The sequence below is a fragment of the Oncorhynchus mykiss genome, chromosome 8, assembly GCF_013265735.2.
Source record: "Oncorhynchus mykiss isolate Arlee chromosome 8, USDA_OmykA_1.1, whole genome shotgun sequence".
Taxonomy (NCBI): Eukaryota; Metazoa; Chordata; class Actinopteri; order Salmoniformes; family Salmonidae; genus Oncorhynchus; species Oncorhynchus mykiss.
This window is the reverse complement of record NC_048572.1, coordinates 13,433,047-13,448,239: the sequence shown is the minus strand read 5'-3', so window position 1 is coordinate 13,448,239 and position 15,193 is coordinate 13,433,047. Positions and strand designations below refer to the sequence as shown.

Below are 15,193 nucleotides of genomic sequence, written 5' to 3'. Positions count from 1 at the left end.
CCTGAGCTATATTTGAGTCTTATAGCAAAGGGTTTGAATACTTTTGTAACTAAGGTATTTCTGTTTTTTAAATTTATTTTATAAATTTGCCAAAATTTCTAAAAACCTGTTTTCGCTTTGTCATTATGGGGTATTGTGCGTAGATTGATGAGAAAAAAAAAATATTTAATCAGTTTTAGAATAGGGCTGTAAAGTGACAAAATGTGGAAAAAGTCAAGGGGTCTGAATACTTTCCGTGTGCGTTACAACACTCCTATTCGGCTGGAGTGTCGTAAAGCACTCTGGAGCAGTGGAAACGCATTCTCTGGAGTGATGAATCATGCTTCACCGTCTAGCAGTCGGATGAACGAACCTGGGTTTGGCAGATGCCAGGAGAACGCTACCTGCCCCAATGCATGGTGCCAACTGGTGGAGGAGGAGCAATGTCTGGGGCTGTTTTTCATGGTTCAGGCTAGGCCCCTTAGCTCCAGTAAAAGGGAAATCTTAACGCTACAGCATACGATGACATTCTAGACGGTACTGTGCTTCCAACTTTGTGGCAACAGTTTGGGGAAAGCCCTTTCCTGTTTCAGCATGACAATGCCCCCGTGAACAAAGCGAGGTCCGTACAGAAATGTTTTTTTGAGATCGGTGTGGAAGAACTTGACTGGCTTGCACAGGGCCCTGAACTCAACTCCATCGAACACCTTTGGAATGAATTGGAACTCTGACTGAGAGCGAGGCCTAATCACCCAACATCAGCGCCCAACCTCACTAATGCTTGTGTCTGAATGGAAGCAAGTCCCCGCAGCAATGTTCCAACACCTTCCCAGGAGGCTGTAATAGCAGCAAATGGGGGACCAACTCCATATTAACTCTCATGTTTTTGGAGTGAGATGTTCGACGAGCAGGTGTCCACATATGTCAAATGAGGTACTGGCAAATTACAGTATGAAGGAAATATGCTTTGAAATCTGTCAATTTTCCACTTGATCACTTCCCTTTACTGGAATGACCGGTATAAACTAGCCCATACCTCCTCCAATTCAATGCTATTATATTTGTGGGATGTAGTGAACAAGTTCACACTTCAGTAGATTTGGGATGCATCCCGGTTTGCGACAGGTAGCCTAGCAGCTAGAGCATTGGGCCAGTAACCAAAAGGTGGCTGGTTCAAATATTATGGGTGTCTGTCCTGTTATAGCACCAATAATTACCAGCTAATAGGGTAAAACAATTTGTATCCAGTGTTTGATGACAGATGTAAAATAATAATTCCACAACTGACAAAGGCAAATTATAATCTGTTAATGCTTCTTTATTGAAATATTGATTGAACATGCATAACTGGAAAACAAATCATAACAACGTACCATAGTGGTGTGCCTGAATCCCATTCCCAGCCTCTAGACTCATAGCATACATTGAAAAATGAACAGCTGTAGAAAAATCACCCACATAATAAAATATCTACATGGAAATATGCATCCGCTCAGTACACTGCGTCTTTGGATAAAGGCAGTCATCCATTATGTCATAAAACATCTACAGATCTGTACAAACATCTACAAATATTTATCAGTACAAATATATATCTACTCTGTACATTGTGTTTTTGGATACAGAATTCATCCATTATGTCCTTTGATCATTTCTCTCTCCCCACAGGATAAGGCCATGCACTGTTGATAGGTTGATAAACATAAACATAGACAATCATTCAGGTCAAAGATACAGATACCCATATTTGATTAATGTCCCAAAAGAATGCAACTATTGATCAACATTAATATCAAAATACCTGGGTTAAAATAACTATTTGAAATCTTTCAAATACTTTGTGTTTGATGTTGCCTGCCAATAGTGCCAGGTGGGAAGGGTTTGCACTCGACTATTCTATTGGTTCTATTGATAAATGAAAGTACAAATCAAGCCCAGCTAATGTATTTAAAATGACTCCAAAATAGTATTTGAACTCAGATCTGATATAGATTTTCTGGACCCAGTTTTTCCAAAAACATTTAATCCAGATCAAAATAATCCTGTGTTGTATTAAATTCTGATCCCCTTCCAGATGTGGTCCCTTTTTTATTTTGGGATATCGTACTAAGACAAAATGAAAAATCCCATTATATGCTACAAAAAATATGTCATATGACATTAAGTCTAAATATTGTCTTCCTGTGTGTTTCCAAAATCGAATGGGGAAACCGGATTGAGACAGCACAGGGTCATTGTGATCTGGATTAAATGTTTTTGAAAAACTGGGCCCTGAACATTTCAAAAGCACTAACCTCAGTGTCTCCAGTTTAAAGGTTGGGTCCTCCATTACGGCAGAGAGCAGTCTCAATCCAGAGTACCCAGGGTTATTGTTGTCTAGATTAATTTCTCTCAGGTGTGACGGGTTGGACAACAGAGCTGAAGCCAGAGAAGAACATCCCCCATCTGTGACTCCACAGCGTGACAGTCTGCAGAGAAAGACCGAGAGAGCAAGGAGGGAGAAAACATGAAAACACTGTCTGTAAACCCTAGTTACATTGCTAAGATAAGCAGACTCAAAACAGCAATTCTGTAATCAAGTATTATTACGTAAAGGCATGTTAATTGACTTGACAGCAAGAGATGAATATTACATGTGCAATAGAATAGAATGTACTGTACAGTGCCTTGCGAAAGTATTCGGCCCCCTTGAACTTTGCGACCTTTTGCCACATTTCAGGCTTCAAACAGAAAGATATAAAACTGTATTTTTTTGTGAAGAATCAACAACAAGTGGGACACAATCATGAAGTGGAACGACATTTATTGGATATTTCAAACTTTTTTAACAAATCAAAAACTGAAAAATTGGGCGTGCAAAATTATTCAGCCCCCTTAAGTTAATACTTTGTAGCGCCACCTTTTGCTGCGATTACAGCTGTAAGTCGCTTGGGGTATGTCTCTATCAGTTTTGCACATCGAGAGACTGACATTTTTTCCCATTCCTCCTTGCAAAACAGCTCGAGCTCAGTGAGGTTGGATGGAGAGCATTTGTGAACAGCAGTTTTCAGTTCTTTCCACAGATTCTCGATTGGATTCAGGTCTGGACTTTGACTTGGCCATTCTAACACCTGGATATGTTTATTTTTGAACCATTCCATTGTAGATTTTGCTTTATGTTTTGGATCATTGTCTTGTTGGAAGACAAATCTCCGTCCCAGTCTCAGGTCTTTTGCAGACTCCATCAGGTTTTCTTCCAGAATGGTCCTGTATTTGGCTCCATCCATCTTCACATCAATTTTAACCATCTTCCCTGTCCCTGCTGAAGAAAAGCAGGCCCAAACCATGATGCTGCCACCACCATGTTTGACAGTGGGGATGGTGTGTTCAGCTGTGTTGCTTTTACGCCAAACATAACGTTTTGCATTGTTGCCAAAAAGTTCAATTTTGGTTTCATCTGACCAGAGCACCTTCTTCCACATGTTTGGTGTGTCTCCCAGGTGGCTTGTGGCAAACTTTAAACAACACTTTTTATGGATATCTTTAAGAAATGGCTTTCTTCTTGCCACTCTTCCATAAAGGCCAGATTTGTGCAATATACTACTGATTATTGTCCTATGGACAGAGTCTCCCACCTCAGCTGTAGATCTCTGCAGTTCATCCAGCGTGATCATGGGCCTCTTGGCTGCATCTCTGATCAGTCTTCTCCTTGTATGAGCTGAAAGTTTAGAGGGACGGCCAGGTCTTGGTAGATTTGCAGTGGTCTGATACTCCTTCCATTTCAATATTATCGCTTGCACAGTGCTCCTTGGGATGTTTAAAGCTTGGGAAATCTTTTTGTATCCAAATCCGGCTTTAAACTTCTTCACAACAGTATCTCGGACCTGCCTGGTGTGTTCCTTGTTCTTCATGATGCTCTCTGCACTTTTAACGGACCTCTGAGACTATCACAGTGCAGGTGCATTTATACAGATACTTGATTACACACAGGTGGATTGTATTTATCATCATTAGTCATTTAGGTCAACATTGGATCATTCAGAGATCCTCACTGAACTTCTGGGGAGAGTTTGCTGCACTGAAAGTAAAGGGGCTGAATAATTTTGCACGCCCAATTTTTCAGTTTTTGATTTGTTAAAAAAGTTTGAAATATCCAATAAATGTCGTTCCACTTCATGATTGTGTCCCACTTGTTGTTGATTCTTCACAAAAAAATACAGTTTTATATCTTTATGTTTGAAGCCTGAAATGTGGCAAAAGGTCGCAAAGTTCAAGGGGGCCGAATACTTTCGCAAGGCACTGTATGTGTGTTCTCGCCACCAGAGGGAGAAAAGGCTTAGATAAAACACCCAGGTTTCCTCACACACACATTGTGTGTTAGTGTTATGTGCACACGCTTGTGTATCTTACAGATGTTGCCTTCACCAGGGTTGCGGTAAATTCCAGGCAACTCAGAAAGTAAACCAAATCCCAAATGTTCCTAATTGAAAAACATTGCGAGAAAAGTATGATAGGAATGTCTATGTACTTCCTGAATTGACCCCAACCCTGGCCTACACCGAACCCAGCTCAGAAATCAGTGTGATTGAATGTGACTGAATAACCTCTGATTGAATGTCTCAGCCTAACATTATCTTCCAAAGTGTAGTCATTCTGATGTACTATTTTTGTTGTGGTGCTAATTTATGTGATTCAAGTCAATGATACCATAGAATTGGAATTAGCCATAGTCTGAGGGTATATGTTAATTATATTTCTATGGAGCTTACCGGAGTGTCTTCACTTTACAGTGAGGACTCCCCAATCCAACACAGAGCAGTTCCACTCCTGAATTCTTCAGCTCGTTGCCACTCAGATCCAGCTCTCTCAGACTACAGCCTTTTGAGCTGAGAGCTGAGGCCAGGGCACCACAACATCTCACAGTGAGATTGCAGTCCTTCAAGCTGAAGGAAATACCATTTTTGATTGGAATGTGTTAAAATCGCTTTATAGTTAAAATAACATGTACCTTGTAATATAATGGTCACAATACGTACTGCAATGTCTCCAGATTACAATGTAGATTCTCCAGTACAGCAGAGAGCAGGTTTATTCCTGAATCTCCTAGACTATTCCGACTCATGTCCAGCTCTCTCAGGAATGAGGGATTTGTCTTGAGTGCTGAAGACAAGAAGAAAATCCCGTTCGCTGTGACACCACAATCTGACAGCCTACAGAGAAGCATAAGACATATTTATCAATGCATCATAATCATCCAATAAGTAGTAGTGTATCACTTGTAGATTCAATACGATCATCCAATATACTGTACATTGCAATATAACATTTGTTGATTAATATACATTGTTAAATCATTTGAATCATCTGTCACCTTCAAGATTGTCTAACTTCTCCATTATCCAACTCAAGTTTAATCAATAAAAATGATTAACTTTGTGATACTTAATTTTAGGACACGTACACTACATGACCAAAAGTATATGGAAACCTGCTCGTTGAACATCTAATTTCAAATTCATGGGCATTAATATGGAGTTGGTCCCTCATTTCCTGCTAAAACAGTCTCCACTCTTCTGGGAAGGCTTTCCATTAGATGTTGGAACATACAGTGCCTTGTGAAAGTATTCGGCCCCCTTGAACTTTGCGACCTTTTGCCACATTTCAGGCGTCAAACATAAAGATATAAAACTGTATTTTTTTGTGAAGAATCAACAATAAGTGGGACACAATCATGTAGTGGAACGACATTTATTGGATATTTCAAACTTTTTTAACAAATCAAAAACTGAAAAATTGGGCGTAATTGCAAAATTATTCAGCCCCCTTAAGTTAATACTTTGTAACGCCACCTTTTGCTGCGATTACAGCTGTAATTCGCTTGGGGTATGTCTCTCTCAGTTTTGCACATCGAGAGACTGACATTTTTTCCCATTCCTCCTTGCAAAACAGCTGGAGCTCAGTGAGGTTGGATGGAGAGCATTTGTGAACAGCAGTTTTCAGTTCTTTCCACAGATTCTCGATTGGATTCAGGTCTGGACTTTGACTTGGCCATTCTAACACCTGGATATGTTTATTTTTGAACCATTCCATTGTAGATTTTGCTTTATGTTTTGGATCATTGTCTTGTTGGAAGACAAATCTTCATCCCAGTCTCAGGTCTTTTGCAGACTCCATCAGGTTTTCTTCCAGAATGGTCCTGTATTTGGCTCCATCCATCTTCCCATCAATTTTAACCATCTTCCCTGTCCCTGCTGAAGAAAAGCAGGCCCAAACCATGATGCTGCCACCACCATGTTTGACAGTGGGGATGGTGTGTTCAGCTGTGTTGCTTTTACGCCAAACATAACGTTTTGCATTGTTGCCAAAAAGTTCAATTTTGGTTTCATCTGACCAGAGCACCTTCTTCCACATGTTTGGTGTGTCTTCCAGGTGGCTTGTGGCAAACTTTAAACGACACTTTTTATGGATATCTTTAAGAAATGGCTTTCTTCTTGCCACTCTTCCATAAAGGCCAGATTTGTGCAATATACGACTGATTGTTGTCCTATGGACAGAGTCTCCCACCTCAGCTGTAGATCTCTGCAGTTCATCCAGAGTGATCATGGGCCTCTTGGCTGCATCTCTGATCAGTCTTCTCCTTGTATGAGCTGAAAGTTTAGAGGGACGGCCAGGTCTTGGTAGATTTGCAGTGGTCTGATACTCCTTCCATTTCAATATTATCGCTTGCACAGTGCTCCTTGGGATGTTTAAAGCTTGGGAAATATTTTTGTATCCAAATCCGGCTTTAAACTTCTTCACAACAGTATCTCGGACCTGCCTGGTGTGTTCCATGTTCTTCATGATGCTCTCTGCGCTTTTAACGGACCTCTGAGACTATCACAGTGCAGGTGCATTTATACGGAGACTTGATTACACACAGGTGGATTGTATTTATCATCATTAGTCATTTAGGTCAACATTGGATCATTCAGAGATCCTCACTGAACTTCTGGAGAGAGTTTGCTGCACTGAAAGTAAAGGGGCTGAATAATTTTGCACGCCCAATTTTTCAGTTTTTGATTTGTTAAAAAAGTTTGAAATATCCAATAAATGTCGTTCCACTTCATGATTGTGTCCCACTTGTTGTTGATTCTTCACAAAAAAATACAGTTTTATATCTTTATGTTTGAAGCCTGAAATGTGGCAAAAGGTCGCAAAGTTCAAGGGGGCCGAATACTTTCGCAAGGCACTGTAGCTGCGGGGACTACTTGCTTCCATTCAGCCACAAGAGCATTAGTGAGGTCGGGCATTGATGTTGGTCGATTAGGCCTGGCTTGCATTCAGCGTTCCAATTCATCTCAAAGGTGTTCGATACAGTTGAGGTCAAGGCTCTGCGCAAGCCAGTCAATTTCTTTCACACCAACCTCAACAAACCATTTCTGTATGGACCTCACTTTGTGCACGGGGTCACTGTCATGCTGAAACAGGAAAGGGCCTTCCCCAAACTGTTGCCACAAAGTTGGAAACACAGAATCATCTACAATGTCATTGTAAGCTGTAGCATTATGAGGGCCCTAGCCCAACCATGAAAAACGGCCCCAGACCATTATTCCTCATCCACCAAACTTTACAGTTGACACTATGCTTTGGAGCAGGTAGCGTTTCTCCTGGCATCTGCCAAACCCTGATTTGTCCATCGGACTTCCAGATGGTGAAGCGTGATTCATCACTCCAGAGAATGCATTTCCATTAGGCCAGAGTCCAATGCCGGTGAGCTTTACACCACTCCAGCAGAGGCTTGGCATTGCGCATGGTGATCTTAAGCTTGTGTGCGGCTGCTCGGCCATGTAAACCCATTTCACAAAGCTTCCGACTAACAGTTATTGTGCTGCAGTTGCTTCCAGACGCCGTTTGGGACTTGGTAGTGAGTGTTGCAACCCAGGAAAAACTACTTTTACATGCTAAGTACTTCAGCGGACTCGTTCTGTGAGCTTGTGTGGCCTACCAATTCGCGGCTGATCCGTTGTTGCTCCTAGACATTGCCACTTCACAATAACAGCACTTACAATTGACTGGGGCAGCTCTAGCAGGGCAGAAATTTGATGAATTGACTTGTCAGAAAGATGGCATCCTATGACGGTGCAAGACATTGAGCGCTTCAGTAAGGCCATTCTACCGCCAATGTTTGTCTACGGAGATTGCATGGCTGTATGCTCGATTTTACACACCTGTCAGCAACAGGTGTGGCTGAAATAGCCTAATCCACTTATTTAAATGGGTGTCCGTCCACATACACTATATATACAAAAGTATCATGTATAATTTAGCTCTCTTACCTCAGTGTTGCCAGATTACAGTAGGTATTCCCCAGTCCAACAGAGAACAGCTTCACCCCCACATCGTGGAGTTTGTTTTTCCCCAGGTCTAGCTCTCTCAAACTTGAAGTGCTGGAGCTGAGAGCTGAAGCCAGTGCTTCACAGCATTTCTCAGTGAGGTTGCAATCATTCAACCTAGGGTGATATAGAACAGATCCTTTATTGTTTATTTGACCAAACCTCACAACACACACACCCAGAAGGGTGGAAACAGAACAGCGTCAGCCGCAGAGCAGTGCTGCCGAACCCAATACAGTCTGCCGGTTCAGTCCCAACTTATTGCCCTGCTTAAACCAACCACCATGAGGATACAGTCTTTACCTCAGTGTTTCCAGTGTACAGCGTTTATCCTCCAGTACAGAAGAGAGTAGTTTTACTCCTAAGTTACCAGGTTGGTTCTCACTTAGGTCCAGCTCTCTCAGGGGTGATGGTCTTGGCCTCAGGGCTAAAGCCATAGCCAGAGCAGCACAGCCTTCCACTGTGAATGTGCATTTTTTAAGCCTTTGGAGAGAAGTGAACATTTTTTAAGATTGGTAACATGAGGTGCATATTATTTCATATGCATTGTTATATAGTCTAGTTAATGTAAAATATGACCATAGTGTTGAATTGAAAATATCAATAACATAAAATATTATCTATGAAAACATTTCTCAAAGTGCTCAAAATAATGAGTTGTTTACAACAGTTTCTCAAGTTTGCACTGTGGATTCTTCAAAACAACTGTCAGCCGTTCTAATTCTGAGTCTCCTAAGTTATTCCCGCTCAGGTCCAGCTCTCTCAGGTGAGAGGGGTTTGACGTCACAGCTGAAGCCAGAGAAGCACATCCTTCTTCTGTGATACTACAGTTTGACAGCCTACAGAAAGAAGGAATAACGCCGTCACTCTTCACTCAGAAATATGGGATACCGTGTAAAGAAAAGACTATTCAATTATTCACCTCAGCGTCTCAAGTTTACAGTGTGTATCCACCAGTACTGCAGAGAGCTTCTCCACTCCTGAGCCTCCGGGGACATTCCTGCTTAGATCCAGCTCTCTGAGGTGTGAGGGGTTCGACGTCAGGGCTGAAGCCAGAGATGAACAGCCTTCTTCTGAGACTCCACAGCCTGACATCCTGTGATGTTAGTTCATGTAAAAACATTCAACTCAACTCTTTGCCCCAAAAGATTATTCACATTTAGAAAATAGTCAGTGTCATTGTGAATAGAAGTAAAGCATTGTAGTTTTACAAAAATCATTCATATTAATGTTAATTATGGAACATTTGGCTCGAAATGGGTCACCTAAATGGCCAGAAATATTACCCAGAAATTATATTTTTTGGGGAGGAAGGGGCACACATAGCCACAACCATGAGCAAAAGCATATGTTAGCTAGGGCTGTGATGATACCAGTATCGCAATATTTCTTCTATGGCAAAAATTCAAACATGCAGCAGACCAAACTGTCTGGTCCTTTAAAAACCTGCTGAATAGCTTGGAAAATAAATAAATGTGACTCTGGATGACAACATAATGTGGTTTGTTTCCAACAATTAGGTCTGTTTTCCTAAAGAAGTTACATCTGCTTTGTATTTTGTTTCCTTGCCACGATACTGTCGTAATACTGGTATCATCCCGGCCCTAATGCTAGTCTATAACGGGTTTCATGAGTTTAAAGAAATCAATGGATTGTTATATATGTTTATATGAACCACACAGGCAACACTCATGCCATCATTTGAGGAAAACAATTAGCAAGTAAAATTCCTGGTTTACTTTTAAGTGAATTCTGCTGCTTGTGTTTAGACAGGTGCATGCTGAATCCTGTATTAAGGTGTACTGTCCTTAATGTTGCACATCAAATAGTCTTCTGTTTGTTTTCTCCACATGACAGAGAAGCATGTCTGTTCTACATGTCATATATCTATTTGGACTTTCTGAATATATTTTTATCAAATTAGTCAAATCTACTACAAAACACACAATGTTGAATGTGTGACAGTCTAAAAAGCATATTGACTTTCAAATTTCTGTTGATGTCTCCATAAGGAAGGGAAAGTAATGGTACCGTGGTAAAAAGGTGAAACTATTCTAGGATTCTTACTCAGGTGTGCCTTCGCCGGGTCAATGGGAATCTACCTCCACAGTAACCTTTTTCTACTGCAATTGTTTTTGCTTAATTCCACAGATCAGAATACTCACCTCAGTTTCTGCAGTTTACATTGTGGATCTTTGAGTACAGTAGAGAGCATTTTTACACCGGAGTCTCCTAGGTTATTTCCACTCAGGTCCAGTTCTCTTGGGTGTGATGGGTTTAACCTCAGTGCTAAAGCCAGAGAAGCACAGCCTTCCTCTGTGATATTACACTGAGACAGTCTGAAGAGAGACATTCTACAATTAAATGGCATACACTTACTATAGGGCTGTGCACTAAATGGTAGTACAAATCAAATCACAACTCATTGTTGGCCGTAAATACAGTTATCTAGCATTTAAAATCTAATTTCACGCTCAGAAGATTGTCTTACTTCAGTGTATCTAGTTTATTGAGTGGATTCCCCAGTCCAGCACAGAGTGGTTTCACTCCTGAGTCCTGCAGGTCATTGTTTCCTAGGTCCAGCTGTCTCAGACTAGAGAACTTTGAGCTGAGAGCTGAGGCCAGTGCTTCACAGCATCTCCAGGTAAGTTTACATCCATTGAGTCTGGGAAAATATATTGTCAAATGAGTTATCAGACGACATCTTCTGTCTCCAAAACTTCCTTCACAGAGCGAAAAATACTGCACAAATGAACCATGGCATTTTAAAGAGACAGGACACATTGTTGTCCTATCCTAAACAAATTTAGAACGGGTAACATGGTGGTTACTTATAGAAATGAATTATCTTCACTTGAATAGATCAGTAGTATGATTTTGTCCAGGGACTACGAAATGCAATTACCATCAAGTAATAGAATATTGATTTGCTAACTTTCAGTACATCGATTTGACCAAATACTCACAGAGCGGTTCTAGAAGCTTTGACCACTGGCAGCAGCCTCAGAAGACACTCATCCGATCTGATGTATTTCTTCAGGTCAAACACTTCCAGGTCGTCCGTGGAAGTCAGCAACACAAAGACCAGAGCGGACCACTGTGCAGATGAGAGTCTGGCAAACAAGGAACTTCCAGACCTTATGTAGCTTTGGATTTCCTCCTGTAAGGAATGGTCATTCAGCTCATTCAGACAGTGGAACAGATTGATGCAACACTCTGGAGAGGGCTTTTCCTTGATCTTCATCTTAATGTACATGGCTGTTTTCTCATTGGTCTGTGAGCTGCCGGTTTTTTCTATCAGTAAACCTTGTAAGATATCTTGATTGCTCTTCAGCGAGAGGCCGAGAAGGAAGCGGAGGAAAAGGTCTAGGTGCCCATTCTCACTTTGAACGGCCTTATCTACTGCACTTAAGTAGATGTCTTTGCCTTTGGAGCAGTGTTGTCCTTCTAGCATTGGATTTTCATTGCTGGTTTTGAATGAGATGAAAACATACACAGCAGCAAGAAACTCCTGGATGCTCAGATGCACAAATTGGTACGTCTTGCTCTCGTACAGTCCAAACTCTGTATTGAACATCTCTGAACAAACCCTTGAAAAAATGGACCCCTCTCTGACATCAATGCCACACTCTGTCAGATCCTCTTCAAAGAAGGTCCGATGGTCTTTTTCCAGTTGCTGATAGGCCAGTTTTCCCAGTGACATGATGCTCGCTTTATACCAGAGTGGATCTCGCTCATTTTCTCCAGGGTACTTTCGTTTCCTTAGCATTCTCTGGATGTTCAGGAAGTGCGTGTACATTTGGGTCAGGGTTTTGGGGATCTCTCCACTTTCCATTTTGTTCATTCTCTCCAGGACAGTGGCTAAAATCCAGCAGAACAAAGGTATGTGACACATGATGTAGAGGCTCCGTATTGACTTAATGTGTTTGATGATTCTGTTGGCCAGTTTCTGATCACTGAATCTCTTTCTGAAAAACTCTTCCTTCTGTGGGTCATTGAACCCTCGTACTTCTGTCACTCTGTCAACAAACTCAGGGGGGATGCGATTGGCTGCGGCTGATTGGGAGGTTATCCAGATGCGAGCAGATGGGAGCAGATTCCCCTTGATGAGGTTAGTCAGCAGCACATGCAATGAAGTTGACTCTGTGATGTCACTCAAGATCTTGTTGTTCTGGAAGTCTAGAGGAAGTCGACACTCATCTAGACCATCGAAGATAAATAACACTTTGTGTTCATTGTTGTTGAGAATTCCTGCTTCTTTTGTCTGAAGAAAAGGATGAAGAATGTCCATCAAACTTTTATTCTCCCTCATCAAATTTAGATCCCGAAAAAGAAGTGGAAAGATGAATTTTATATCCTGATTTGCTTTTCCTTCAACCCAGTCCAAAACAAACTTTTGCAAAGAGACCGACTTTCCAATGCCAGCAATTCCTTTTGTCAGCACAGTTCTGATCGGTTTGTCTTTCCCAACTATGGATCTGAAGATGTCGTTGGATAGGATTGGAGTTTCTTGTAAAGCTGTTTTTTCAAATGGTCTTACCTCATGCTCATTATTGACCTCTCCACTTTCCCCCTCTGTTATATAAACCGCTGTGTAGATGTCATTAAGCAGTTTGGAGTTTCCATGCTGAGCTAAACCCTCCTGAATAGTAGTGATCTTACTGTTAATCTTCAGATAGTCTTTTAGTTTTTGATGGCGGTCTTCAACATGTATATCTGAAAGAAACAAAATGACAGAAAATCATCTGCATCTACATCAAAACATGAAGACGATAGATTTGATTGTTAACAGAAATCTATGCTCAGTAGCTTGTGTGTGCCCTTTTATTCAAAGGGCTGTGACATCCACCAAAAATATATAAAGATTCACACTTAGTGTCAGATTTGCATGTAAAGTTAAAAGTAATTACTGTATTTAAAAAATAAATTAAAAAAACTTAGATGGTCTGTAGAGGGTGTTATTACCTTCAGAATTAGGAAAAGTATCTTCATCATCTGGAACGAGAAAAAGAGAGAAAGAGAGAGTGAGAATGCGAAGGGAGAGAGCGACAAAAAGATCTGGGATGTGTGTAAAATTTCCCAACACCAGATAGTAAGTTGTACTTTATGTATTCAATTTAATGAGTCAGAAGTTTGAGGTAACTTACCACCACCCTTCGAGCCCACACTGATGTAATAATTAATGTCTCTTATTTGGCTGCCAGAGATTGTGGGTGATATGACATTGCTGCCATCCTGAGCGGTGTTGGTAGACTGGAAAGAAGTTCCTTGTGTAGGTATGGAGAGATCTGGCCTCTTCGTAGGGCCAGCCTCCTTAAAAAAAAAACGTTCTGAGAGAGAGGAGTCAGACAGGGAAAATATAGAGATGCATCTATATATAGGAGCAAAACAAATTCCAGACTTGTTTCCATTTTAACCAGTCCTGTCCTCTGTATAACACAACGTTTATTTAACTAGTAGCTTATTCTACAGTTATGGCCTGTATAAGGGTTGAACAATTCTGGTTAATTACCTTTGGAATCCATAGACACAATCTCAGCTGGACTGGAATGGACAGACAAGGACTAACCCGGGAAAACAGAGAAAAAGCAAGAAAGAGATGTAAATATTTTGGCTATTAGCTTGGGTGCACATTAATTTAATGTTCCAAATGCAGGTTGACGTTTATGCTTAGCCAACACTTCAAGATGGCGGACTGAACACAACTATGTAGACCACCTCATGATAAAAACGAAATATTCAATATCGGTAAATTAGACTAAATATTAGCGCTACACAATCTACACAATAACCTTCAATCTGGATAACAAAACAAATCACGAGACTAGAGAAATGCATCGACAAATATTACGAAAACAAGCAACACCCAAACATAACGGAGAATAAAAGGGGAACCTATTTCAAAACGTGACTCTTCTACAGACACAGACGATTTAATATTTTCACCACCGTGAATTGTAAAGGTCGAACCCGATCTGTTAAAAAATCAATAAATGACAAACTGCGCATACTTGAACTAGTCAGTAAGGATATAAAAGAGTTGAAGGCAAGTCTCAAGATGAGTGACGAAACAGCTGCGACATTGGAGAAAGACAAACAAGCTAACAGGGACAGTCAATAAGATTAAAACTGAAGTTAATGAACTTAAAATGGAGAACATCGTTCTGAGAGAAGCCTTACTTGACATACAGACTAGATCCATGAGAGAAAAACTGGTACTTACAGACCGAGGTAATGAAAGTTTCAGGTTGGATATTCGTCTGTAGTTTTCCTTACGTCCACCAACAGCAGTTAGGGATGTCAACAAAGTGACAAATCAACATTTTCACATTTCAATAGCTCTTTAAGCATTACTCCTAAAACGTTAAAAACTGGCTGTAGCTAACCCGATGGCATAGACACACATTGCACACACTTTTTTTTTGTCTATTTACATCTTGCACTATTTTAAATGATGTATTTACATTTTTGAATATCAATAGCTCATTGGTCATGTGACCTACTGACTTCAAAACAAGGTTCAGAATTCTTCTCAGTGGGCCTACACATTGCACACCAATGTTTGTCCATTTTCATCTCTCGATTTTACATGAATTTTTCAAACTTTAAAATTTCAATAGCTCCTTGGTCATGTGACCTACTGACTTCAAACAAGGTTCAGAATGTCCACTCATTGGGCCTACACATAAGACATATTTTTCCAACATCATGACACTTATTTGGAGTCTGTGGCTCAAGTGGTTTGAAAGCGCGAATATCCTTTGAATATACTATTTTAAACTGTATTTACCACAGTTGCAGCTATCCAAGAGAAAGAAGAAGTTCCTGAATGTGTAGTTAGACAGTTCCTCCTTACAGCGCTT

The 15,193-nt window shown here is 40.7% G+C and overlaps 1 protein-coding gene across 5 annotated transcripts; it reads right to left on the bottom strand.

The window, feature by feature from the left end:
• Positions 1-1,276: 1,276 nt before the first annotated feature.
• On the bottom strand, positions 1,277-14,835 carry LOC110529427 (NACHT, LRR and PYD domains-containing protein 3). 5 transcript variants are annotated; one of them, XM_036984810.1, is made up of 15 exons: positions 14,554-14,832; positions 13,843-13,894; positions 13,478-13,660; positions 13,296-13,325; positions 11,297-13,046; positions 10,822-10,995; positions 10,496-10,684; positions 9,253-9,426; positions 8,996-9,169; positions 8,634-8,813; positions 8,274-8,447; positions 4,995-5,168; positions 4,728-4,901; positions 2,274-2,447; positions 1,277-1,661 (listed from the first exon to the last, which is right to left on the bottom strand). In XM_036984810.1, the coding sequence occupies exons 2-15, from the start codon at positions 13,853-13,855 to the stop codon at positions 1,628-1,630; spliced, it is 3,597 nt and encodes a 1,198-aa protein (XP_036840705.1). In that variant the 5' UTR covers positions 13,856-13,894; positions 14,554-14,832; the 3' UTR covers positions 1,277-1,627. The 5 variants fall into 5 exon arrangements, with proteins under 5 accessions (XP_036840705.1, XP_021467267.2, XP_036840706.1 ...); XM_021611592.2 differs by having other exon boundaries at positions 10,496-10,669; positions 14,554-14,831; XM_036984811.1 differs by lacking the exon at positions 14,554-14,832 and adding an exon at positions 14,342-14,435.
• Between the last annotated feature and the right edge of the window lie 358 nt (positions 14,836-15,193).

What these genes read in the sequence shown, in the direction of transcription:
- LOC110529427 (XM_036984810.1), bottom strand. An exon ending in TGTGGGCTCGAAGGGTGGTG is followed by an intron (nt 13,326 to 13,477) that starts GTAAGTTACCTC and finishes TTCTCGTTCCAG; the next exon opens with ATGATGAAGATACTTTTCCT. An exon ending in TACTTTTCCTAATTCTGAAG is followed by an intron (nt 13,047 to 13,295) that starts GTAATAACACCC and finishes TGTTTCTTTCAG; the next exon opens with ATATACATGTTGAAGACCGC.